Below are 25,030 nucleotides of genomic sequence, written 5' to 3' on the forward strand. Positions count from 1 at the left end.
AATAATCCAGGACGATATCATCTGTCCGGTCCTGCTCAGTAGCATGCAGTTCGCCAAGTTCAACAGACGAAAGACAATTCACTGCCTGATAGACACTAAATCCTGGCTCACCAAGTGCCAAGTTCCGTCTTGATGGTCACTATGCTCGTCAGTCAATACGCGGCTCTTCCCCTGCAGTCAATCATGCACATAATGGACTGGTATTCGTGGGATGTATTCCAATTTAGACTTGTTCCCGTCAAGGAAAGCCCTGTCGAGAAGAATAGCACAGGGGAAGTTGTGATCGACGGCAGCAGTTACCTCTGAGAATCCCCAAAACGCGTGGAGGGAAGCTTTTTACAAAGGTTGTATCAGATCTTATTCGGGATCCGTTTCATCCCGCGGCCTACTCTCTTTTAAAGAATACTTCTACTGCTCGTCATACCACTATACTTTCCTGCCCAACCTGCGCGATTTTCCCCAAGCTTCCGACTCCCACGACCTGTTTCCTTCATTTTGTTTTGATAGAGGAATGGCGTTGTGACCCGTCAGCTGGCCTGGCTTTTTTTTCTCCATATAGACGGGGTTTCCTTCTTCCATTTGCACTTCATACTGTTTCCATTCCCTCCAATCTTCTATGAGCCTACCGACCTGAAGCACCATCGGTTCGCCCAATCACCATGCCGACCCTCGATGTAAGCGAGCTCAACATCGTGATAGCCGTCCTCGGAGGCTACACTGTCCTCTATGGCATCATATCCGTCAAGCTCAAGCAAAAATGGTATCTCGGCGAAGCACTGCCAGCCGTCGTCGCTGGGATTGCCTTGGGGCCGATCGCTGCAAAGTTCATCGACTCTGAACGTTGGGGCGTAGCGACGGCCGGCCAGACGCCTGACATCACTCTGGTACGTCTGCCGCATCCTCTCTTCGCATCTGCTTACGTCTCAGGGACTCACCCGCGTCGTGATTGGCATCCAACTGGTGATGGCGGGATACCAGTTGCCAGCAAAGTACGTCTGGAATCGGTGGAAGGACATGGCTCTCTTGCTCATCCCCGTGATGACCATCATGTGGCTGTGCACTACCGGTTGCATCATGCTCATGATACCAAAGCTCACCCTGGTACCATCCCTCCCTTCGTATGAATCTCACCAACTGACGCCTGCAGCTCACGGCGATGGTGATTGGTTCGCTCGTCACCTCTACCGATCCAGTCCTCTCGCAGGCGATTGCCAAGGGGCCTTTTGCAGACAAGTATGTGCCTCGAGCACTGCGCGAGATCATATCTGCCGAGGCAGGATCGAACGACGGATTCGGCTTCCCGTTCCTCTTGTAAGCATCTCTCTCTCCGTCGAATCCCTTTCTAACAGCTCAGGTTGGCGACGTTCCTCATCCGCCATGCTGACGATCCCAATCTGAAGCCCGGCATTGCGGAAAACGACATTGCGCATAGATCCCTCGTCCCCCGCGCTGGTAATGTGGGACGTCTGGGTGGCGGGGCAGGAAAGGCGGTCGAGCTCTGGCTGGTCGAGGGTTGGCTCTACTTTATCCTGCTCGGCGCTGTCGTCGGTGCCGTGTGCGGAATCGCGAGCATGTATGCAGTGAGCTTCTCGCTGAAAAGGTTCGCAACCAGGCCATATCATTGACCTCCACTCACCGTTGATAGAAAATGGATCGACAGCGAGAGCCTGTTGCTCTTTCCCACTGCCCTCGGCCTGTTTGTCATCGGCATTACCGGATGCACAGGTCTTGATGACTTGCTGGCTTGTTTCTGTGCAGGTGCAGCCTTGAACTGGAACGGCGAATACCTCGCAGAGACGCTGAAGCGCCACGACGAAGTGAACAGCTGCATCGACGTCCTCTTAAACTTTGGCGGGTTCATGTACATTGGAATGATTATTCCATGGGCCGAGTTCCACCAACCTGATGTCACTGGAATTACCATCGGCAGACTGCTCAGTATGGGCCTGCTTGTTTTACTTTTGAGACGCATCCCGGCAGTCATGGTCATGTTCAAGTTCATGCCAAACACTGTCAAGACCTGGAAGGAGGCCTTGTTCATGGGATATTTCGGCCCAATAGGTGAGCGTACCGTGATCGTGACATTTCATTGCTAACTACGACAGGCATCGGCGCGGTGTTCTATGTCGAGCATGCCTTCCACCTCTTTCCCCACCTAGAGGACGCCGAAACCGAAGAAGAGGAGAATCTGCTTCGCGCCATGCGTCCGGTAGTCTACTTCCTTGTCCTCTTCTCCATCGTCGTTCACGGACTCTCCATCCCCCTGCTCGACGTCATCTATCGCTGGCAGAATGTGCAACCCATCATCGAGGAAGATCCAGTCGAAACGCGCCCGATCAGCAGCAGGTCCGCTCTTCCAAACAACGCGTTCTTGGATCCGCGTCGGGGCAGCGTCGTCCGACACAACAGATTCTCGCGAGCTCCCTCCGTCGTCAGCTTCGAGGACTTGGAGCGCACGTATGGACAGAACGACCAGTGGCCGGGTTCGAGGCCGCCGCCTACCCTTTCGCTATCTAGGAGCAGGAGGCAGTCGTTCAGCAACGAGTCGGACCATTCAAGTGATCATGTCGAAAGCGAGAAACAGCATGCGAAGAGTCTGTACGAAAGGGAACGGTCGCTGTCGATAAATCCCCGCCCCAGCGAGAGTGGCTTGACGTGGGCTGATGCTAGGAAGCCCGGTGTCGGAGTGGGTCATATCTGATGTCGGACGGACTGGCGTTAGGTTCATTAGTCACTCATTCACGGTCACTTATATATTTCTCTCAATATTGGAAAGTCTGCATTGCTAGAATCATGACACTAGAGCTTGACATCATATTGAAAGTGAATGGCAGGATAACATGGACGTAGACTGGAAGTCTGTGCTTTTTATGAGATTTGTAGGTTAAAATGAATCCATCTATAATATCGATCGAATTGATGAAAGTCTGACCTACCAGTCCAAGCCGATTGAATGTTCGGAAACTCAATCACAAACATTCGATTTTCGCCTGCGATGGGGATCGAAACCAATCGAACTTCATCTGCAACATCCGAAAGGGACAAAGTGGAGTAGGAGACATTGCTAAAACTAGCAAACGTTTCCTTCCATCTGCGCATGCATGTTGTGTTTAGAACTCCTCGTTATTGCTTCGAAGGTAGCTAAATAAGAGAATGTAAGCATGCAATTCTTCTCAAGATCCCTAATATGTCCCGGCCTACTCATATATATTGCCCAAGGCGTAGTCTATCTAACTTCCGACAGCCTCTACAGTGACAGCATGCTATGAAAAGTTATTGCTATATTCTTCTCACGGTAGCTACATAGCGATGATAACTATGCTTTGTTCGGTCAAACATGATAGACATCTCCTATTGGGACTAGATCATGCATTTTCATTGTTGCATGTTTGTCGGTGGGCAAGCTGTGTTTGTGTAGCCAAGTGGAGAGCATGCAGCAAGCATTTACAATGTAGCATGTATTAAAGGTGATGTGCAGTCCTGTCCCCCACAACATATCATTCTCTTGCACTACATCATTCCCATTGTCTATTTCTTAGACAACAATGGCTTTTACTCCTTATGAAATCTCACATCAAGTGTCTGCGGTTGGCTGTGGCCCCCCAGATCCCACTGCTGCGAACCAAAGCTGTGAATCATTGCTATACTATTTAGCTCAGAGTCTTTGCAGCATATCAACACCCAAGAACATTCCAGAAGAGCCTCGAATTTACCAGAATAGTAAGGCTTTCTCTTCGGTCTCTCCTGAAACTTCCATATCAACACTTCAAAAAATGCAATCCAACACCAATCCAGCCATCGACACGCGCGTGCCGTATCGTACAGGATGGCCAATCCTTCCCGTTCTTCCGGTAGAAGAATCCCATGCGGAAATAACCACCTATTTTCGCAACCCAGGATCCGTAGAATTGGAGATCTGCTCCATTCTGAAAAAACACTCGTTGAACCACCATGATTTCGGGCTATGCCACCGTCTGAACAAAGGCGTCCCACTGGACGGGCAGAGACCAACCATGCGCATTATTTCCGAAAAGGAGACAGACAGCAAGGAGGCAAGAATCAAGGCAGTTGAAGAGATCAAGTGTCTCTTTGAACGAGAGAACGCAGACGTCGCGGTCGAAATTATCCTCAGTGAAGCGTACGTGGGTTTCGACACAGACATCATACTTTCGACCGAACGGGATCTAATCCTGCAATGGAAGAGTCTTTGGACGAAGATCGAAAAAACGATTGCGATTCACGATTATTTGACTCTGGACCTCGTCCGCCGTGGAGAACAAAATCGTCCCACTTTTCTCATCGGAGCTCGAGACGCGAATGACGAATCGTGGTGGTCCACCACACTCCCCATGCTACGGAAAATGGTGCCTGCAGATATAGATCTGGAACTCTGCTTCTTGGACTCGGTCGAATTGACTGGTAGCGCGCGCCGTGACTCTGTGGATGATTGTTCTTACCTGTCCATCGGGGCATCGTGCGGGAATAGAGGTGGGACGCGTGCCGGAACGCTGGGCGGATTTGTGGAGCTAGAAAGAGATGGCAGGCCCTTGGGGCAATTTGGGGTCTCAAATTGCCATGTATTGGGCAAGGGCATTATACAAGGTGTATCAGACCTGTCAGTCGTCAGTCCTGCCGATAAGGATCACAACAAAGCGGTCAGTGACGCACAGCTTGATATCGACAAGAAGTACGATCGTATCAAAGACCTCATCAAGACAATAACGGATATTCCAAGCAAAATTCCTCTGTTAGAACTCCAATTGGACCGTCTACATCTGCGCATGCGTGATGCAATGACGGTACTGCATCTAAACAGGAGGATTGGAGATCTCTTTGCCTGGCAAATGCAGACAACTAAGAACGATACCTTCGACGAAAACTATCGTAAATTGCTTGAGTCGGATTCCATGCACGACGATACATACCGCTGGGCGCTTGACTGGTGTCTGGTTCGGTTGGGAATGCCACAGGAGCGGTGTATCGACAACAAAGCTCTCATGCCTGATGAGAATGGGAAATTGGGAATCTATGCTCCAGTAACCGAATACTGCGAGATGGATCCCACAGAGAATTACGATGTCGTGAAGTATGGAAGGACTTCAGGCCGCACTCTGGGTGTCGTATCTGCAGTCCCGTCGGTAGTGAGGCTGACCGCGAATACAACGGACAAATTCGGTGCACCGACTTTGTGTCGCAGCATTGTAGGCAACAAACGCCACACAAATCTGTTCCTAGAGCCCGGTGATTCGGGCTCGCTGGTGCTGCTGAATCGGAGAGGCAAGCGAAACGCGCAGATCGTTGGACTCGGGTTCGGCCGCAACTACCAGATATCGTACATGCAGCCCATGGACCTAGTGTTGCGTGCGATGGAGAAAAAGACCGGGGCCAAGGTTACTATGCCTACGTTTGCAGGTCTCGCTACATCATCTCAGGATCAAAGAAGGCCAGCAAATTCAAAGGCTTAGACCATCTACGCTGGGAGTCTCTTCTTTTATGCAATGAAGAGCACAATACATGACTGGCAAAATAGACTGATAGATTTCCTTTGACCGACTCGTACAAACAGCCATTATGTATTTATCGATATAGAAAGAAATTTGTTTTGCAATGACATGGCAGGATAGAATCCATTAACATTCTTCAAGTTTCTTAGATGAACAATGATAGCACTCTGTCTAGTGAGAAAAACAACGAACATTATACACCCTCTTCTTCTCGGGGAGCGGCGCACTTGGCTTCAGTCCGTCCAAGAATTCCGGATACAGATACCACGCCAGGTCTCTCTCTTCGAGCTGGTTGACGCTCCACCCGTTGCCCAAAAACGACAATTGGTTGACGCGTCCCTTTCCCCCGCCCGCAACAGTCCCATCAGCATCTCTATAGACATAATCGAAGTCCTCCCACCTCGGACTCCTCATACACTCGATCTGGTGCTGCGTGCTCCCCGGCCAGAGCCCCACCACGGCTCCGGTCTTCTTGCTCTTGTACCAACTGTTGCACTCCTCCGCGAAGACCGTCTTGGCAAAATACGCATCGACGTACTCTGTGAAGTCGTCCTCACGGTCCTGCTTCACGACCATGGACGCGATATTCTCTTTCTGGATCTTCCGAACGGCCTTGACGATGTAGTCGCCGACGCATTCGATCATCATCGTCAGCGAGCCGGACCCGATCGCTGCGTTGGGGCCCAGCATCGTGAACATGTTGGGGAACCCGGCTAAGCTGTGCGAGAGATACGTCGTCGCGCGGTCGTCCCATTTCCTGCGCATGGAAAGGCCGTCGATGCCCGTGACTTCGAACGGCGGGGGCGCGGAGGAATGGAAGCCCGTCGCGCACACGAGGGCATCGACTTCGTGGGTCTCGCCGTCATCGGTGTGGAGGGCCGATTCCGAGATGCTCGTTATTTTCGAAGTGACGAACGCGACGTTGGGCTGCGTAAGCGCCTCCAGATATCCGGGTCCTGGCGTCAATCTCCTGCAGCCGGGGGAGAACGACGGGACGAGCGCTTCGAAGATGTGAGGTTTCGTCGCGAGGTGCTTCTTCATGTGCTCCCTGAACATCTGCTTCCCGCCGAGATTCAAGGGCGTGCCTCGGATCGTCACGCCGTGGATGCCGTTCCCGTCTTCCTCGACCGCCAGGCGGAATTTGTGGTAGTACTCTGGGTCGGACGCGAACTTCTCCCGCATGGCCTGTGGTATGTCGAATCCTTCGAACCCGTGCTTCTCCCAGAGATGCGAACCAAAAGGCGGCGATATCCATGTCTTGCTTCGTGCGAATGTCGTGATGTGAGTGCCGGGGAGCCGTTGCAGCGATGGAACAATCTGTATGGCAGATGAGCCGGAGCCTATGACACCGATGCGTTTGTTGCTGAAATCGTATCTGCGATGCAATCAGCGTCAATCCTCTTTCCATAGTGACATGCACCTACTTCTCGTTCCACCTCGCCGAATGCATCAACTCCCCCTTGAACGTCTCCAACCCTTCGATCTCGGGCCAGGCAGGATTGTTCAGGTTCCCTCTGGCGCAGATTAATACATGAGCCGTATCATCCATGGTCTCTCCGGTTTGGAGGTTCTTGACCTTGACGTGCCACTTTGCGCTCGCCTCGTCCCATCGACAGTCGGTGATTTCGTGGCTCAACTTGATGAATCGATCTGCGGAGTACTTCTTGGAGACGCCCTCGAGATATGCTTGGATCTCTCTCGCAGGTGCATACAGCGATGACCAGTTGTAGTTTGGTTCGAACGAATACTGGTAAGAGTGTGCTGGCCGGATTCAGAATTCATGCATTCAAAATTAACGATACCTGACAAGATCTGTCTGCTTACCAGGTATATCGCATGCGCAGCCTAGATATCTAGTAAACATCAGCGGTGATCTTATCTGGCCCACCTTTGGCAGATACGTCCTTCGAGGCGCCTACCTATTCTCGTACCATGTCCCGCCCACTCCAGCATTCTTCTCGTATATCACCAGCTCGACGTTTCTGAGCTTCTCGGGTATCCTAATCCCGCAGTATATACCAGAGTATCCTGCGCCAATCACGATGACCTTCAATGGGCGAGTATTTTCTATCGGCGCATCGCGCAGCGCAAAGGGAGAAGAACCGACAAATCCATTCGTCGTGGCATTCACGCGGTCATGTCGCAGATCTTCGGGGAGGTTAGGCACGGCAGACATGGTGACGTTTAGATGTGACACGGGGGTTGGACTCGCTACGAGGAGAGAAAGACAGTACAGCTATTCTTTTCCCAACAGCTAATTAGACTTTACAAGGCTATATGTACACTCGAATACAAGAAGGAACCTCGGCGCACAGGGGAGGTCAATCGCTTATTTAAAAAGGTTGCAAGCCTGCATTATGTGCGAGTGTCAGGCAGGTCTTGCTTTTCCCTACCAGGCCTGCAACAGCTGGGATGCTGGCCATCTACACAAGTGCCGAACGAAGTGTACGGCAATAGCGCGGTTAGAAGGAGATTCATGGCAAGCGAGCGGACACCAAAGGTTAGGGGAAGGACGTAAACGTTTTGGCAATGACGAGCCACTTGGGACCGGTAGACGACGACGACTCCTCCATCGGGAGAAGGCGTCTCCGCAATTTAGCATGCGCGCCACATGGTAGATACTCCGCACATGGGATGATTGCCCCGCATTGACCATACACGTGACCCGAGACCAGGATAACGAGCGGAATGGTATCCGCACAGTACGAGCACTGACTGGACGACCTCGCCGTTTCTCGATGGTGAATCGGCAATCGTCACCATGTGTCGGTGGATGGTGGTCGAAACCATTGGCCGTAGCTGGAAGTCCGAATTGTGTAGTTATCGGATTGGCAGCTTCGTCAGTGCGATTACCTGGGAATTGATATGACCGCAATCTGTACATAGTTAGTTCACTGCCGAGACGTGTCTTCGCAGGTACGACTTACCTGGTTTCCGAGGGCGATCGACAGGCTGGTTCCATCAGGGTTCCACCCAAGGCTGAAATCGCCGTCCACGCTGCCGTTCCACTGATCGTCATTTACATCCTGCGCCCGCCATGTGGCCAAGGGCACATCTCGCTTCTGCAGATCCCATACCGTCACTGCATCAGGGCCAGCGGCAGCCAGAAGCTTCCCATCTGGCGAGTAGGCGATGCTGTGCGCGGGAGATTCGTCCACCATGACCAGGCGTTTGAGACACTTGAATGGCTGGTTTGCGTCCCAGATTCGCACCGACCCGGAAGCGGTACATGTTGCCAAGTGGACGACTGGTGAAGGAGATGGCGGATACTCGATCGAGGATATGCCGAGGGCGTTTGGTTTCGTTGAAGATTGAAAGTCGATGTCGGTAAGGAATGGATCTGGATACTCTTGTACCTGCAGGTTCCCTGGGTCGCTTGGGTGCAGAATGCCGAGACAATACCTCTGGCCGTCGACTCCCATGATCGCGACGATGCCGGAAGAAGGCTCAAACTTGATCTTCTCCCACGTGATGCGCGTTTCGATGGTCCGTTGACACGTCAATGACTCGCCGATTTCGTAGACTTGCAGTATATCGATACCGCAGACGACAAAGGTAGAGTCGCTGGTCCAAACGGCTTCGTAGATGGCCGTTTCCGTGAAGGTGGTCCATGCCGGAATCTGTTCATCGCCGGGGTTCTTCCAGATCTTGATAGACCCCTTCTTGCCGTCGCTTGAAATGGCCAAGAGCAGCTGCTTCGCTTCGTTCCACCTCAACGTTATGACCAGGCCTGCAGTCGAAGAAACAACCTGGTAGTCCGAACCGCCGTCGACGAGTTTGAGCAGTTTGTCGGCCTTCATGACTTCGCCAATCTCGTTGACGAGCTCCTCCCGGGCGGACACCGTCATTTCGCCGTGGGAATTCCAGCAGACAGCGGTGATTTCGAAGCTAGTAAGCGGCAAGGGAATGTCCATTATTTTAGGAGACCCTTTCGACTCTGCGTCCGTGGGCTGGTTAATCAGATGCAGGCGGAGCAGCGACTTGCCTGCTGCGACGAGCAGAGGCGCAGATGGAGGGCCCCACAGGGTCTGGGTGACCAGTTTCTCTTGCTCCTTGACGGTGCACGTGAAGAGGGTATCCGAGGCCAGCTGTATTATCGGTTCCGTCTGCTCGCCAATGCTATTTCCGATGCTCAACGTGGATATGGGCAGCTCGGCGACGGTGGGCGATTCTGCCTCCGACGCCATCGCCTCGGACTCGGCGCGCACGCTATTCGTGACGTGGGTGCTCCCGTTCTGGTCAATCTCCATAGCCTCGCCATTGACCTGATGATTCATCCTAGAATCGATGCCGTTGACCTTTCCTTTCTTCTTGCGAGACTGCTTCTTGGACGGCGGCGGCTCCTGCACGACGATCGTCCCGGGTCCATTCGCCTCTTCGGCAAGTTCGTGGGCCGGAATGCCTTTGTCCAGTGTGAGTAGGGTGCCGTTGCGGACAGAGTAGGGTCGCCCATGGTCGCGCCCAAAGTTATACCGATGGTGGCCCTGCTAGAGTCAGAGATTGTCGCTGTCAGAAATGGGTGGCCACTGAGCGCACATTGCCAGCCTCCGCCTGGAGCTTGTCAAACCACAGACCGTCCTGGAGCAGATTTATAAGAGTGTGCTGCGAGACATTCTTCGCGAAGGGCAGGCTCTCGGGGTCCCGGTTCCAGCATCGCGACAGCTGGAGAGCGGCGTTTCCGTATCCTGGCGATGATGAGCGATGCGCCGCAGTAGAAGGGAACGGGCCATGGCTTACCTGCTTCCTGCAAATATCTCCAGACAAGGTAGTTCACCACATTGGATGAGAGTGCTTCAACTGTCATGGCGCATGGTCGCCGCACGGAACGCGCGCGATCGTTGGTGACGGGAGGAGAGGAGTGGGAGGTGAAGCAGATTGGGGTTGGCGATCCGCGTGTACGATGAACAATGCGCAGATGGGTGGGCAGAGTGGTGATTGTGGGGAATCGCGGCAGTAGAGAGGAGATGGTAGACGGAGGACGTCGTTCGTCCAAGAGAAGAACAAGAACCAAGCGTCGACGGTGGACGGTGGACGGACGTGAGCGTGGATGCTCGGATGGAAAGGGAATGGTGCCTTTCCTGTTCGCGCTAGCCGGCGGGATCGACGCCACGACCAGTAAAAAGGCCGCGCCAGTACGAATACGAGGAACGGATGCCAAGACCATGCACCTCTCTTCCTCGCTCCGGCTCTCTCTTAATACATTCCTACATATCTATCAACTACTACACTTCACAGCTTCCGGTGACAGTCCAGGTGGAAAGGGAACCGCTTGCGACAAGCTCCGACATACAGCAAACAGGTCCAACTTTATCTCCAGGTCCAGGCAAACTCCACACATCGGCCCGTTCTCGGGTTCTTCCTACCTCAACAACACCCCGCCCAACGACACTGTCTTTCTTCATTTTCGAGGCTGAATAGTCCACTTCGTCCCACGCCATGGCACGCATAAATCTTCCGCCGTTGACGCGCAGCCTGCTCGCCTCCGTCATCGTCTTCACCATCTTCAATGCTGTATTGCGCCCACAGACCAGCTGGCTCGAGAAGGCCGAGAAGCCGTTGGTGAGCGTGGGCGATGGTGTGCCCTACCTGGCCATTGTCCCGGGCGTCTCCATCATATACCCCTGGGTGTTCTTGCTGGCCACGGCAGTGGAACAGAACCTGCTGGGACTTCTAGTGACCGGACTCACCGTCTTCTACGGAGGACGATATCTGGAACGCGCGTGGGGTTCCACCGAGTTTACGAAATTCATTCTCTTCGTGGCCCTGATACCCAACATCCTGAGCTTCCTGCTCTATGTCTTTGGCTATGTCCTGTCCAGGAATTCGAACACTCTGTATGTATACTTCCACAGGTTTTCCATTTCGAGATGAATCGCTAACGAGAATGATCATTCAGAAATACCACCATATCTGGAGGCATCGCCATCCAAGCCGGGTTCCTCGTCTCCTTCAAGCAACTCGTTCCCGAACACACCGTCTCCATCGCCAAAGGTCTCGTCCGCATGCGCGTTAAACATTTCCCAGCAATCTTCCTCCTCGCCAACACCATCTCCGGCATCGCATTGGGCACAGAGACAGCCATGTTCCTGGCCTGGTTCGGGTTCTTCACTGCCTGGGTGTACCTCCGTTTCTACCGGATCAGCCCTTCCATGTCTTCCGCCAGCACCGGAGACGGCTCCGTGATCAAGGGCGACGCATCAGACACCTTCTCCTTTGCTCACTTCTTCCCCGAACCCATCCAGACGCCCGTCGGACAGCTGGGAGACCAGGTCTACAACACCCTGACTGCGTTGAGTGTGTGCACGCCCTTCTCGGCCGAGGACATCGACGCTGGAAACGAGCAGGCGAGCGCACGCGCGGAAGGGGGTCTTCCCAGCATCATGAACCCCAACAGCCGGGGAGGAAAGGGTGGAGCGACTCGGGCAGAGGCGGAAAGGCGACGGGCACTCGCTCTCAAAGCGCTGGACCAACGGTTGCATGCTGCGGCTGCTCGGGGCCCTGCACCTACGCCCGCGGCGCCCGCAGCCACGGCCCCGTCCGCCATTCTCGGAGAGACAAATTACGAACCTGAACGACATGACGAACCGGTGAAGTCGGCGTCATGAGATAGCACGGCCAATGTACCATCTACCAGTAATCCTGAAAGGGCAGGATGTTTTTCCCCTACTTAACGACAGGGTTGGGCGTGAATCATTAGCATATGGCGCCAAGCCGGATCATCGTTTGGACTGAGTTACGCAGAGATACCACTTATTTGACTCGCCTTTGTATTTTGTATATTGATCCTCTCTTCCATAGACACGAAACAGAGCACGAAGCGATTTGAAAATATAGTTCCTTTCCCGTACCACTCCATCGCCTTTGCACTGCCATTAGCCGGCGCTCTGCGCAGTTCTTCCCAGCCTAATGACGTATCCGGCACTCTTGGGTGTTACATGCAAGACAACTGACAGCTTCGGCCGTTGCACAATGCTGGAAACCCTTCCCGTCCCCAGGTTTAGGCGGTCGTAATCCGGAGACGAAAACCTCGATGCGACGTTTGAACGACCGTGGCTTGAGACGGAACTTTGATTTTGTTGCTTGTATTCACGCTCATCGGTCTCTCCGCCTTTGCCATTATGTCGTTGGCTCTGCAGGCCTTTTTAGTCGATCCCGCCAAGGTATTGTGGCCACTCTCATTGCATTGAGGTTGTGCGACCAAGGCACACAAATCGACCATCGCATCCCTTACCAGTATCTGGTTACCAGCACGACACAACAAAACAAACCGGTTCCCACCACAAAACAATCACTTGACCGGATGAGGACTGGATGTACCGCGCCTTGCTTTCATACAATGTCTACGACAGGTCTCAGATGCATATAAAGAGGAGGCAAGATCATGGCATTCCGAACTTCCCAACCACCGCACACTTCTATTAAAGTGGTCCTATCCATTGAGTGAGCTCGCACATCGATCCATCTCTATCAATTTAGTCGTTCACAATGATTTGCGCAATCACAATCATCTATCTTTTCCTCTCCGCGGTCGCCATCATTGCCGCTCCCAATCCAAGGCCTCACCGCCAGGACGATCCTACAACATTACTCTCCTCCCTCAAACCGACCACAGTCCCAGGAACAACCTGGGCTGGGCCAGGAACTGGAGTCCCCTCGGTGACGGGAACTACCGTGGCGCTGCCTTCAGCCTCGCCAAGCATATCGGCAACGGAGACGACTGTGGCCTCCCCTTCGGCCTCGCCAAGCCCAGTGCTAGGGGAAAAAGCGGGTGTACGTTAATTCTCGTCCTGTTCAGCTTTCCATCGAAATCAACACTTACCGATCTGTTAGGTGTTTGCGTGTGAGCACGTTGTATGGGGTGGCAAGTGCCAGCTATTCAACAATCCCATCGGCGGGGCCCCGGAGCAGTGCACCGTGATTCCTGAAGATTTCAAGATCTCTTCTGTCGGGCCTGACAAGGGATGGAAGTGTCTGTTCTACAAGTAAGTCATGCCTCCCTCCTCCGCGTACAGCGCGGGTATCCTTGAGGCTGATCATGTTTAAGATCTGCAATCTGCCGCGATGTCGCATCGCCCCCTTCGGGGATCCTGACACTCACGTGGCCTGGTAACGACCGCTTGACAGAAGCCAACGACGCGAATGGCGTAACTTGGAATGACAATATCAGAAGCTATCAATGTTTCAAGGAGACTGCCGAGTAGCTACTGTAGCATTCTAGCTGCATACGACCATTATCTGGGTAGCTCGGTCACCGCATTGCTAGAGTAAATGGACCGCGAATCAGGCTGGTCATTGAAAGAATACAGAAGGATTAGTATATACCAACTTTATAGTTATATTCAACCAATAATGAGGGACATTGCAATAAGAGCACAAGTGCCGAAACGTGACTGTCCTCTTGTACTCCAGTCCCGTCAAGAACTCCAGAGTATTGACGTAACGTAAGACCGATCCACATTTGACATCGTGATGGTCACACCCAAGCTTCTCTTACGGCCGTGTCTACTGTGAAGTCACCACAAAGTCGTCGTTGGTACGAACTGAAGTCGTCTCAAGCCCAAAATAGTATACAACTAGCGGCATCTCGTTCCGCGACCTATCAATTGAAGACTCTCTCCATTGGCTACGGCAATGCATCAACGTTTAACCGTCTGGCTGCACACTTTGGCCGCGCGTTGTTGCATGATGGGAATCGGCAGGGCGCTGCAACACTTCCTCAATGGTCAGACTGTGCACAGCGCATTTGATTATTCTCTACAATCCTTCCGTACCTGACGGAACAGAATTGTACAACGCTGTGCCGGAAAGGGTAGCAATATGGCGTCGCTAGGGGTGGGACCGCAACGACATAGATGACAAAGCTACGTTTCAGGTATAGCGCAGCTCAGCCTCTTTGACTATACGCGTTGCACTTCAGCCAACTACGCTCGACAATGACGTTCGAAGCATGTTCGGTTTAAAAGGGAAAGCCTTAGGATAGTTTCTTGACCAGCCATGCCACTTGCTGCTTCCTATAACACATCTCCATGATGGGACGAAGGACTCTCCAGGAGCTCGTCCAAGACGCAGGAATCAATCCTGTCCAGACTCGCCAGCCTTGCCTCCCAGCGCCAACCCAGCCTGCCATCATCGCCAGCGAGGAGGACCACAGTCACGCTCGGAATCTGCTCGTGGAGCAGAGGCGCAATGACCCAGGCTACAAGGAGCCCGGGAAGCAATTGAAAAGAATTTTCCGATCCTCCAAGACGAACGAGAAGCTGCAGGACGTTGGTCAATGGGAATTCACCCAGCACGAACTCGACCAGGCCCTGTCGGCAGTAATCGATAAGCAGACGGCGAGCGTGGGCCTCGTTCAAGCTTTCATTAGCCTGGGTGCCAAGGTGAATTTCGTCGAGCCTGCTGACCCGAAGAACAAGATTGGGAAGCAGCCGACTGTCTCGAACATCTCTGCTCGAAGGAGGAGTACGGTGTTGCAGAGGGCTGCCACGCTGAGGAAGGCCGATTCTGTGAGTCTGCTGGCGAGCTCTGGTGCGGATCAGACTACGCTCGACGAGGCATTGCGAGCAGCGCTTGCGGCGAACGACCATTCGTGTGTACAGGAGTTGCTCCGCCATGGAGCGAATGTCAACGTCATCCCGCAGGCACTCGCAGATGCAGTTCGATCAAACGACCAGAATCTCGTGAGACTGCTTTTGAGGGCACCGAAGGCATTGAGACCTGAGGTCATATCGTCGTGTCTCCCAGCTGCAGTCCAAGCGAAGAGTGAAAACGTGCTGTCGCTGCTCACGAGCTATGGCGCCGACCCAAACTTCAACGAGGCCAGCGCCTTGAAGATGGCAATCTCAGCACGCGAGTACCGCCTGGCTATCATTCTAGTTGCGGGGCCAATTCGTATGATGCCAGCGTCTCTGCAATACGCTCTCGATCCCGCGTTGCGAGCACCGACTGTGCAAGAAATACATCAATTCATTCAGCTACTATTAACTTGCGGCTTGCCATCCAACACTTCAGGACTCCCCGGTCTCCTGATCTCGGCTTGCAAGCGGAACGACACCCCACTCGCGCATTTACTGCTCGAGCACGGAGTCCCAACGTCAGTGAACGAAGCCGAATGTCTTCGTTGCGCCATCTCCAACGCGAACTGGCCACTGGTCGATGCCATCTTGAGAACGCCAGTCTCGTCCTCCCAAGCATCTGCAGCACTCGCAGCCCTACCAGACAGCATCCCCAAACACGAAAGATCACGCATCGTGGGCGCCCTACTACAAAAGGGCGCCAACGGGCCTCCACTGGGTCGATGGCTCGTCAAAGCCGTTGAAGAAGCCGACGCCGAACTTACAGATCTCCTCCTCCACGCTGGAGCTCCCCTTGCATCGGACAACAACCGAGCGTTACAACTAGCTGTGATGAGGAAAGACTCCGCAAGCCTCCAACGCCTCCTCGGCGCAAAGCCGTCTCCCGAATCCCTCTCCGCCCTGTTTCCCCTCCTCCGCCAGGGACACTCGCCCAAGGAACGGCTGGAGACCACGCGCTTGCTGCTTGAGCATGGAGCTCGCGGAAAGCAAGTCGACGTCGCGCTGCTGAAGGCAGTGGAAGACGTATCGAACACGCGGGACCTCCGCCTGATCACGGAGCTGGTCCGCTCCGGTGCAGATGTCAACCACGACAGTGGGAAATGCATCCACCTGGCAGCCTCTCAAGGCGACGTCCCCATCCTCCAGCTGCTCTACAAGGCTAAGCCGTCACTCGCAACGACCTCATCTGCACTTCCAAAGGCATTCAACGCCAATCGCAGACGCCGGGCCGAGACGTCCAAGGTCCTCGACATCCTCCTCGCGAACGGGGTGGAGGAGAAGTCGGGCAGTGAGACTGTTTGCATAGCAGTGCAGGGAGGACCCGAGAACCTCGACATCATCACCCGACTGATTGGCGCCGACAAACGACTCCTGGGCCCGGCTTTCGATGGCGCCATCCAACTCGACGATGCACGTGCAAAGGCATCAGTATTGAGACACCTCCTGGGCATGGGGATATCTCAGGTCGTTCTCGACGAAGCTCTCATCTCAGAGTCGGAGAGAGCTGTCGGTGCCAGAGGCGATGCGTCCACGTTGGAACTGCTGCTCGAGAAAGGCGCTTCGGTAGATTATAAGCAGGGCATGGCTCTGTGTACAGTGGTGGCGTCAGGGTCTAGTGGACTAACGAAGCTTCTGTTGGATTCTAAGAATAAAGTGTCACCCCAGACTGTCTCAGTGGCTTTTGACAGATTGATCGATGGGTTTGGTAACTTCAGGACCTCTATGGACCTGGGTGGTATAGTAGATATCGTACAGAGCTTGCTCGTGCAAGGGGTAAGCAAGGACAGCATCGACTCGGCGCTTCCAAAGACAATCACTATGAGGAAACACCACGCTGGCTTCGTCGATATCATCAAACTATTGCTAGACTACGGGGCCGATCCAAACCATGACGAGTCAGCCTCCTTCCTCATGGCTGCGAAGAGCGAAGACCTCGGCCTCTTCACCAGTCTATTGGCCTATACGCCTGACTTTGCCACTCTAATTCCACTGCTCGCTAGCTCTAACCTCAGAGAGGACGTGCTGGCCGGCACGCTTCAGGCATGCTTCGAGAATGGATGCACGTCGGACCACCTCGAAGTGTCTCCCAGTAAGCAAAAGGCCACTCGAGCACCGCTGTGCTCCATCATAGAAGACTTCCCACGCTCCGAACGCCTCGTGAAAGTCCTGCTGGACCACGGGTTCAACCCTGACGTGACCACGGAAGGCACTGTTGATCCAAGCGTAGGGGCTGAGACTGTGACGGCTCTCGTCTTCGCGCTGGCGCTACCGCAGAAGAAGGTGGCCAGCTCGGTGATCCTTGCCCTTATCCATGCGGGAGCGTCTCCCTCCAGAGCATCTTCCGTCTCCGAGGTCTCTCCCATCTCACTGGCTGCCCGCGAGGGGCGTGGGGATATTGTTGAAGAACTGTTGAACAGGGGCGCTGACGCCTCGGCACGGGACAAGTGGAATCGATCAGCGCTGTTTTACGCCAGCAGCACCTCCGTCCTGCCCACTGTCCAATTACTAGCTGCGTCTGCTCTTCGAGATGATGGCAGCCTGCAGGAGGCCGCGAGATGCCTGCAGTTGGAAGCTGCAACGGCCCTCGTCAAGCAAGGTCACAAGCCCAACTTTCCGTCACGGCTTCACCGCGGGCGCACCGCCCTAGGGGAGCTCTGCCTCAATGCAGAGATCTCCAGCGGTGGCCAACGAAGCAGGGCCCGTCAGTTGATTAGGCTATTCCTCGACCACGGGGCCAATCCGTACTTCAAGGCCCGGAACGAGAGATCTGCGCTCGTCCTGGCCCTGGACAACGTCCACGACAGCCTGGAGGTCACCGAGGCACTGCTCGAGACCGAGGTGTGCGAGGACATCAACAACGAGAAACACATGTTCTGTGACGAAAAGGGGCTCTGGTACTCCCCGATCAAGTACGTCGAGCTCGTGCCGTCCCACAGCAGGACGCAGCATAGGCAGGCGCTGCTGGAGCTGCTCCAGGACAAAGGCTGCGAGCCCAAATATTACTCTGAGCACGCCGAGCAGCCCAGTGGAGCCGTGGGGATGCCTGCGGCCATCCAGAAGCTGGCCGATCGGCAGAAGGAGCACGAACTCAGCATGAAGCTGGCGAACGAATCCAACGAGCACGCTCGAATGCTCGCCGAGACTAATCACAGGGATATGCTCCGCCGCGAGCGAGAGCAGCAGGAATTCCAGCAGGCCGCCGCCGTCCAGTCGCAGAGCCACTGGCAGACGCTCGAGCAGCAGAAGCACGACTTCGAGATGGAGCGCGTGCGCCAGGCCGAGCGAATGAAGCGCTCCGAGAAGGTTGCGTGGCACAACCTCATGGTGGAGCAGGAGCGCAACACTGCCGCTGAGCGCCTGGCGATTGAGGACCGCAAGGCCAGCGCGCAGTTCGCCCACGAGCAGAGGCTGATCAAGGAGCGGCAGTCAGAGACCGAGCACAGGGCGAACGTGGAGCGGAGAGCGCTGAAGGAAAAGGAGGATCTGTACGAGAGGAACATGAAGAGGCAGAAGGAAATCACGCAGCGGTTGGATGAGAGTGCCCAACTGCATGCCAGACTGAGGCAGGAGAGGCCTGCAATCGATGGCCCCCAGCAGTGGGGAACCGTAGATTGAGCACATTGTTGAGGCGGGCGAAATCCGTACTGTAGATACATACCCCTCCCATCGTCGCCGTTCGGGCGACGTGGTGTTCTTTTTTCTTTTTCTGCTCGATTTCGGTCTCTGGTCGTTGGATGCAATAGATCATAGCAGTGGGACGCAGTGCATAGGCCCCTGTTTTCGAACCAGCATTTCGGTTGCAATAACGACTTTTGAATTAGTAACATTTTAGTTTTCTCTGGAGTATGCTCGCCTAGAATGGGTATTTACAGACTTTGCCGCTGCTCCTCGCTGAGCCCCAAGTTGCCCTTTGTTCATTCTGCCGCCAATGCCGTGGCAGATGCAGATCGCTGGATACGGCAATACGCAATATTACCAAAGAGAGAAAGAAAAAATGTTCAGACTGTCTCGCTCCTGACGATTACGAACTGTGCATGCAAGCTCGACGAATCCAGAGGACGCGATTTGTCTCGGTTTTTCGGCCCTATTCCGCAGGTGAATGGCAATGATTGAACCGCTGCAACCGCTGCACATTAGGTGTAGACGTACCGAATCTCCAATCTCTCGATTCCATGTGATTGGCAATAGTGTCAGAATCAAGATATCTGGAGATACGGCGAGCGATGGATGGTAAGCGAAACTCAAATCGCGAGCGATACTTGCCAATTACAAGAAAACTTGCGAGAAACTTGCAAGCCGTGTCTGAAGATCTCCCAGAGTCGAGGAATACGCAATCAGCGATTCCATGCATCGTGGTAAAACGCTCATTCCCGTCTTTCTGGTCGTCCGTCCGCGAATGAGGGGCCTCATTTTCAAGCAGACGAGCGGCGCACCGAGGAAGCGACATTATCGCCAGCTGCCTCCAATCTTCCCAGTTGATCTTTTTCCTCGTACATCCCACTAAACGACCTCGTACCAGTACATCCCGCTCACCGCATCCTTTGACCATTACCACCATTCCATTGCTGGCAGCTGGTAAGTCCTCGTCGATGTACGAGTTGATTACCGTCCCCGCTCAAAGCGAGTATCCGCTGGATGATAATGATGATGGTCGATCGGGCGTGTGTGTGTGAAGAATCAGAATGTCGTACCATGTCGGTATGTTGTTCTGGTACTCGCTGCAATGTTGGTTATCTAGACTGGTCGAACTAGTGTTTTGAGCGAATACGCCGTAATCTGCAAACCTGCGATCATTGGCATTACCACATTGCAGTACATTGCAGCATGTCCAATTCTCGTTTGGGATGCATGGGCATTATTGCTTTGCGACGGGTATGGGATTGGGAATATCCGTTCTTCCGACGAACCAGGGCCTCGGGGCCGAAGCTACCAGCAGTGGGAATCGTACGAGCCAATGCGATCCAGACGCTCCAGGTCAAGCAAAAGAGTGCAGGGGACTTCGGGAGTCCGTTCGAGTCTGCCAGTCTGCCAGTCTGCCTGCACCTCTGAGCATACTGAATCAAGGTCGAGGCCAATGTGGAGTACAACGGAGACGGAGTCCTGCTTGGCCCGGCCTTCTCGCGAAAGACTACTGGCTAAACCGTACTCGTCTCTAGCTCTCATTCTGTCGCTGTTTGATCATCTCGTCGACCAACTACTTCATCCAGCATATGCTTGTTCTAGAAAGAAAGATTGTCAGCTCCGTCTTCCATTGTAATTGCGCTACACGCAGATTGCAGCATCTTGGGGATCCTCCCAGACTCCAGTGCTACGACCAATGCGCGATAGGGAGACAGTATGGGCCCGTCTCGAATCTCGACATCGATGGCCTGGTGGAAGGGATCGTAGACCAAGTTGCAAAGCGACCTATCCGCCTATTCGGTGACTTACCTGTCGTAAGATGACCCTCATGGCCGACCCGCGCCTGTCGCATCATCGCAGCACGTTCAGGATCGATTAAACGCCTGCGACGTTGGTTGTTGTGAGATCATGGGGACGATCATTCCTCATTGTAGTTCGTTCGCAATGTACTCCGTAGATGATCTAGAGATTTACCATAACAAACAATCTCTAACCACCATCCATGCCTGTGGAGACGTCGACGAACAATCAAGGGCTTTGGTTAGTCGTGCGCGAGATGCAGAGTCGCGAGCCTTAATAACAGAATGCACGGAATGAACTAGGGATCCCTCTATCTAATTCTGGGTATGATACACGATCGAGCAGTTGTGCTTTTTCTTCCTCAGCACGAGGTCCAATGCTCACGCCATTCTCACACATGGTGGTGCTTGTGCCTTCGGAGGGCACCGCGCATCGCCAAATCGCCCACCCGGAAAAGGACCAGAACCACGTGCACTGCAGAATTGGGTAATGCACGAGAACAACAAACAATAAAAGCAATAGAGGGCACCTCGGATCAGACCGGGTTGGGGAGCAGAACCAGCAGAATCTTCCTCAGCCCTGTGGGAAATCGCATGTCGCAGGCCTTTGCAGCATCCGCGTTCCGCCCGCGACGGAGGACCCCGTCCGGAGATCTCTATAGAGCACAATGACTTACCTACCTAGGTACACCGTACCTATTATCGAACAGACAGAGCCTGCGCAGAGTCTTGGCCATATCACCCCATCATCTGGTTGACAGCGGCACGATTCAATACGAGAATAGGATCCCATCGATCTAAACGGGCCTGACTCATCATTAGGTGCCTCGAAATTCCATCTTCCTCCCTCGCACACGAACGAAAACGTACGTTGTCCATGTGTCTGTAGGATTGCGACAAAGACTGGCCTTCGCCGCAAACAGCCAGTGTTTCCCTTAGCTCCAGGGAGTTGGAGGGGGAGGGGGTGAGACGCAGAGACAAAGAATTTTTCCATCCTGCGCTCTGTGTGGGAAACAATACGCGACTATTCCCAGAGTCGTCTTGGGATTCGCGCAAGGCACGAATGGATCAGCCTGCAGCGGCCGCGACGGTGCAGGTCGACAGTTGCCAATCGATCCTCAATGCGTGTCTTCCATTGCCATTTGCACAGTGCAGAGTCTTACAGAACGAGCAAAACGATCCGACTTGGGAAGCATCCATCCAGGAAGGGCCTTGCACGGCCAGAGGGCTAGCCCCCGACCACGTGGAATGGATCGAGACACAGAAGGCTTTGGCGAGCACGCTTTTCCGTGGAGGAAGACAACGCTGTGGCTTGTGGTTGTCCCCTGCGCTGCCCTGCGCTGCCAGTGCCAGTACCGTATATACCGGTACGGGCTTCTGGGGCGAGCAGGCGTCCACTCGTCTTTTCGGTCGCTCGGATGAATGGCATTGCAGATTTTCTTGTGGACCCTGAATCTGTCTCCCTGGTAGACGCTCGTAACGCTCCGACATGTTGAATTTAAAAATATCGCACCAATTGCATACAACTCGTATTGGCAGTATGCGTGCCAGGGGAGATGGAGATGGATGGAGACTCCAGGCCAGACCTGCTGTCGAGCCCGTAAACGCAGTCCAACTGCAGTTCGAGCACGATAAGGAAGGTGAGGGGAAGGCTATGGAGAGGAGAGTCGAACGCGTGGAATTTCGGCATGTCAGGATGGAATCGGCGCGGCATGTGGCACAGTCGGTGTTGTGGGTAACTTTGCGGTGCCCTTGGTGTACAATCTCAATATTGGCCTTACCTATGCTAGTAGACCGTCTCTCAGGACTCAGATCGACTGGACAGCGACCAGTAGCAACAGCAGTGGCGGCAGTTGTTCAACTGCTGTTAGTAGTAGTGCCAAACCGAATGAAAGCCCAGCACGAGGAAGTGCAGGGAAGCGCAGAGAGTGCATCGTAATCGGTCCGACGGTTCTTCAGTGCATGGGACTAGCAAAGTCCCAAGGTCTCCACCGGATGCTACCGACATGAGCTGTTAATCGAACGACAATTGCTTCCCTCCCGGGGACCCAAGCCTCGCTTCCTCCTGTACAGTCCCATGAACTTGTAACCGGGGTACCATATCAGTCATCGTCGATTATGGCAGGGCGGGACGCGGAATTAGACGAATTGCTAACCCTTTTCGCAGGTCACTACAGGAAGCTACAGGAAGCTACTGGCGGCGTAATGATGGCATAAGTGGTATAAGGAGGACCGGATGACGATGCTGGACGGGTTGCTTCTCTACCAATTCGACAAGATACACATTCACACATCTATTGCTCCGTACATCTTACACGTTTTACCTAATTTGTGCCCTTCGTCCTGCCCTGCGCCGAGGCATCCCATCAAGCACTTACGCGGACATATATATACACATACATACACCAAGTCCCCACTACTGCAGCACCCGAAAGAGCCATCGACGATTCGCGACAATCTTCACCTTCTTCATCCACCCCGCCTACATATAAACCACCCAGCCGATGACCAAGTACCCTCTCGGACGCCGTGCAACAGCTTCCTGAATCCTTCTGACTGCCAACTTTCGGACCACTTCCCACCTTCACACCGTCGGTACTACATAACCGACCGATCAGACCAAGATCAATCTTTCTTGCCTTCACGCAAGTCAGTCTCAATCTCCTCCGATGGACTTCTCAGAATTCTCCTCATATCCAGTCGTAGCAAACCCAGACTACTCCCCCACAATGGACTCCTTCTCATATCCCGATACCTACGACAAGGCGTACCTCGCCGACGCCTACACCAGCCAGCCCGACTACACCTTCGACTCCTTCTTCGACCAGCCCATGTCGTCGATCGAGCTCTCCTCCGGCTTCCCGTCAAAGGACCAGTCGGCCTTCAACCCATCACTCCAGAGCTCGACCAAGCAGTGGCCGTCCGCATCGAATGCCAACGACATCACCCCCTTCGGCAACCTCAACCAGTTCCCCTCCAACTCCTTCTTCGACCCCTCAAATACGACCCCATTCGAGCAGGCCTCCTTCAACGCCTCTCGACGGAACTCCTCGCCCACGCCCTCCCTCTGCGGCGACGCACCCACCCTCCAGCAGCAACAGGCTCTCCAGATCAACCCTGCCTCCGTGCCGGCGACGAGCACCTCCCAGTCCAACCAGGCCTCCCCATCGCTCTCCCCCCAGAGCCTCAAACGCGAGTCTCCCTCCTCACCCCCGTTCATCCCAGCCTCGGAGCCCAAACGCCCCCAGAGGAAGCGTGGCCGACCACGTCTGGACCGCCAGTACTCGGACTCGTCGGCCTCGACCAACAACGTCAACGGCAACTGCATCTCGAAAGGCAACGCCAATATGCGTCCAACCCACCGCCTCCCCCACAACCAGGTCGAACGCAAGTACCGCGAGGGCCTCAACTCGGAGCTCGAGCGCCTCCGCCGCGCGGTGCCGACCCTCCCCCAGGGCGCCGAGGACGGCAGCAGCACCGCCCAGCAGGTCCTCGGCCAGCCGAAGCCGAGCAAGGCCATGGTCCTGTCCGGCGCGATCGAGTACATCAAGCGGCTCGAGCGGGAGCGCGACGAGGCCCTCCGCGAGTGCGAGGTCCTGCGCCAGAACGCTGTGGCCAACAGCAGCAACGGCGGGTGGGACGCCGAGTGGGATCGCAGGAGCGGGTTCGAGGATCAGTTCATCGCGAGCGACGTCTACTAGGCGGCGAGCGGTGCAGCAGCTCCTTTTCTCTTTCTCTTCCTCTTTCCCCTTTTCTGTTTGCTCTGCCGGCGTCCTTTCCAGCTAGAGGATCGAGACGCCTTTTTCCTCACGACCGTTCATGACCAAAGACCAAAACAACTGTACAAAAACCCTCCACACACTCATACTACAAGAATCCTTCTGCGTGGCATATTACTCATCAACCATTTCCATCGCAACGGCCATGGTTTTTTGCTTCGTCTTTACAACACTACCTAATGTAACGGCCGCACTGATGATGTTCCGCATCATCTTCCCCTTTTCATCTACCAACCACCCAGCAAAACAAAACACTTCATACATACATATACCAAACAACAGCCCAGCCTCCCGGGGAGGGATGGAGCACATTGGGACTGCATAATTACAAGAAAGGGACTCCTCATTTCTTTTTCCATTTTTCTTATACAGGGGGTTTTTTTTCTTCTCTGGAATCATCAAGCGCTGATGAGTTTTACGGGATTTTTCAAGAGTAAAAAAGAGGGAACCAAAAAATATCCAGAATAGTTTCGAGAATCGATCGATATCGTTCGTACCCATTCATTATATCTGAGTGCCTCTGTCGTGATTACATTGATGCTTGATTTCATTTGATGATTGCTCTATTGGAGCATCACAGGAGAAAACATTTGCAATGAAGACATATCACTCTGACGAACCTCCAATCGAAACTTGCACGAATCCATTGGGCGGAACATCCCTCTCCATCATCCACAGACACTGATATCTAAGTCGTTACGGCATGACGTCCAACCCACCACAAAAACAGTCCCATCAACCCCCCAACGCAC

At 53.9% G+C, this 25,030-nt stretch overlaps 10 protein-coding genes across 10 annotated transcripts; 7 read left to right on the forward strand and 3 right to left on the reverse strand.

Annotated features, from left to right (window-relative positions):
* Positions 1-535: 535 nt before the first annotated feature.
* BU24DRAFT_477777 (uncharacterized protein) lies at positions 536-2,701 on the forward strand (the record flags this gene model as incomplete). Its single annotated transcript, XM_033533008.1, has 6 exons — positions 536-884; positions 928-1,101; positions 1,148-1,311; positions 1,355-1,600; positions 1,646-2,061; positions 2,106-2,701. Exons 1-6 carry the CDS (start codon positions 660-662, stop codon positions 2,699-2,701), a joined length of 1,821 nt encoding a protein of 606 aa, XP_033385173.1. The 5' UTR covers positions 536-659.
* Positions 2,702-3,773: 1,072 nt separating this feature from the next.
* On the forward strand, positions 3,774-5,486 carry BU24DRAFT_477784 (uncharacterized protein; the record flags this gene model as incomplete). The annotated part of the gene is made up of 1 exon (XM_033533009.1): positions 3,774-5,486. One exon carries the CDS (start codon positions 3,774-3,776, stop codon positions 5,463-5,465), a length of 1,692 nt encoding a protein of 563 aa, XP_033385174.1. The 3' UTR covers positions 5,466-5,486.
* Positions 5,487-5,675: 189 nt separating this feature from the next.
* BU24DRAFT_387654 (FAD/NAD(P)-binding domain-containing protein) lies at positions 5,676-7,680 on the reverse strand (the record flags this gene model as incomplete). The annotated part of the gene is made up of 3 exons (XM_033524976.1): positions 5,676-6,879; positions 6,929-7,251; positions 7,450-7,680. The coding sequence occupies 3 exons, from the start codon at positions 7,678-7,680 to the stop codon at positions 5,676-5,678; spliced, it is 1,758 nt and encodes a 585-aa protein (XP_033385175.1).
* Positions 7,681-8,353: 673 nt separating this feature from the next.
* BU24DRAFT_431796 (WD40 repeat-like protein) lies at positions 8,354-10,308 on the reverse strand (the record flags this gene model as incomplete). The annotated part of the gene is made up of 4 exons (XM_033529889.1): positions 8,354-8,380; positions 8,432-9,988; positions 10,041-10,189; positions 10,242-10,308. The coding sequence occupies 4 exons, from the start codon at positions 10,306-10,308 to the stop codon at positions 8,354-8,356; spliced, it is 1,800 nt and encodes a 599-aa protein (XP_033385176.1).
* Positions 10,309-10,804: 496 nt separating this feature from the next.
* On the forward strand, positions 10,805-12,322 carry BU24DRAFT_139450 (cytochrome c oxidase subunit I). The gene is made up of 2 exons (XM_033521112.1): positions 10,805-11,338; positions 11,401-12,322. The coding sequence occupies exons 1-2, from the start codon at positions 10,941-10,943 to the stop codon at positions 12,107-12,109; spliced, it is 1,107 nt and encodes a 368-aa protein (XP_033385177.1). The 5' UTR covers positions 10,805-10,940; the 3' UTR covers positions 12,110-12,322.
* A 534-nt stretch (positions 12,323-12,856) lies between these two features.
* Positions 12,857-14,118, forward strand: BU24DRAFT_139154 (uncharacterized protein). Its single transcript, XM_033521111.1, has 3 exons — positions 12,857-13,274; positions 13,335-13,486; positions 13,549-14,118. Exons 1-3 carry the CDS (start codon positions 12,990-12,992, stop codon positions 13,703-13,705), a joined length of 594 nt encoding a protein of 197 aa, XP_033385178.1. The 5' UTR covers positions 12,857-12,989; the 3' UTR covers positions 13,706-14,118.
* Positions 14,119-14,533: 415 nt separating this feature from the next.
* Positions 14,534-18,694, forward strand: BU24DRAFT_459962 (uncharacterized protein; the record flags this gene model as incomplete). Its single annotated transcript, XM_033531777.1, has 1 exon — positions 14,534-18,694. The coding sequence occupies one exon, from the start codon at positions 14,534-14,536 to the stop codon at positions 18,692-18,694; it is 4,161 nt and encodes a 1,386-aa protein (XP_033385179.1).
* Positions 18,695-18,840: 146 nt separating this feature from the next.
* Positions 18,841-19,889, reverse strand: BU24DRAFT_139468 (uncharacterized protein). The gene is made up of 4 exons (XM_033521113.1): positions 19,686-19,889; positions 19,225-19,588; positions 18,954-19,163; positions 18,841-18,888 (listed from the first exon to the last, which is right to left on the reverse strand). Exons 1-3 carry the CDS (start codon positions 19,771-19,773, stop codon positions 19,052-19,054), a joined length of 564 nt encoding a protein of 187 aa, XP_033385180.1. The 5' UTR covers positions 19,774-19,889; the 3' UTR covers positions 18,841-18,888; positions 18,954-19,051.
* A 1,278-nt stretch (positions 19,890-21,167) lies between these two features.
* Positions 21,168-21,995, forward strand: BU24DRAFT_406942 (uncharacterized protein; the record flags this gene model as incomplete). Its single annotated transcript, XM_033525785.1, has 4 exons — positions 21,168-21,184; positions 21,322-21,365; positions 21,423-21,866; positions 21,934-21,995. The coding sequence occupies 4 exons, from the start codon at positions 21,168-21,170 to the stop codon at positions 21,993-21,995; spliced, it is 567 nt and encodes a 188-aa protein (XP_033385181.1).
* A 1,233-nt stretch (positions 21,996-23,228) lies between these two features.
* Positions 23,229-24,200, forward strand: BU24DRAFT_459963 (uncharacterized protein; the record flags this gene model as incomplete). The annotated part of the gene is made up of 1 exon (XM_033531778.1): positions 23,229-24,200. One exon carries the CDS (start codon positions 23,229-23,231, stop codon positions 24,198-24,200), a length of 972 nt encoding a protein of 323 aa, XP_033385182.1.
* Between the last annotated feature and the right edge of the window lie 830 nt (positions 24,201-25,030).

The sequence above is a fragment of the Aaosphaeria arxii genome (assembly GCF_010015735.1).
Source record: "Aaosphaeria arxii CBS 175.79 unplaced genomic scaffold BU24scaffold_3, whole genome shotgun sequence".
NCBI lineage: Eukaryota > Fungi > Ascomycota > Dothideomycetes > Pleosporales > Aaosphaeria > Aaosphaeria arxii.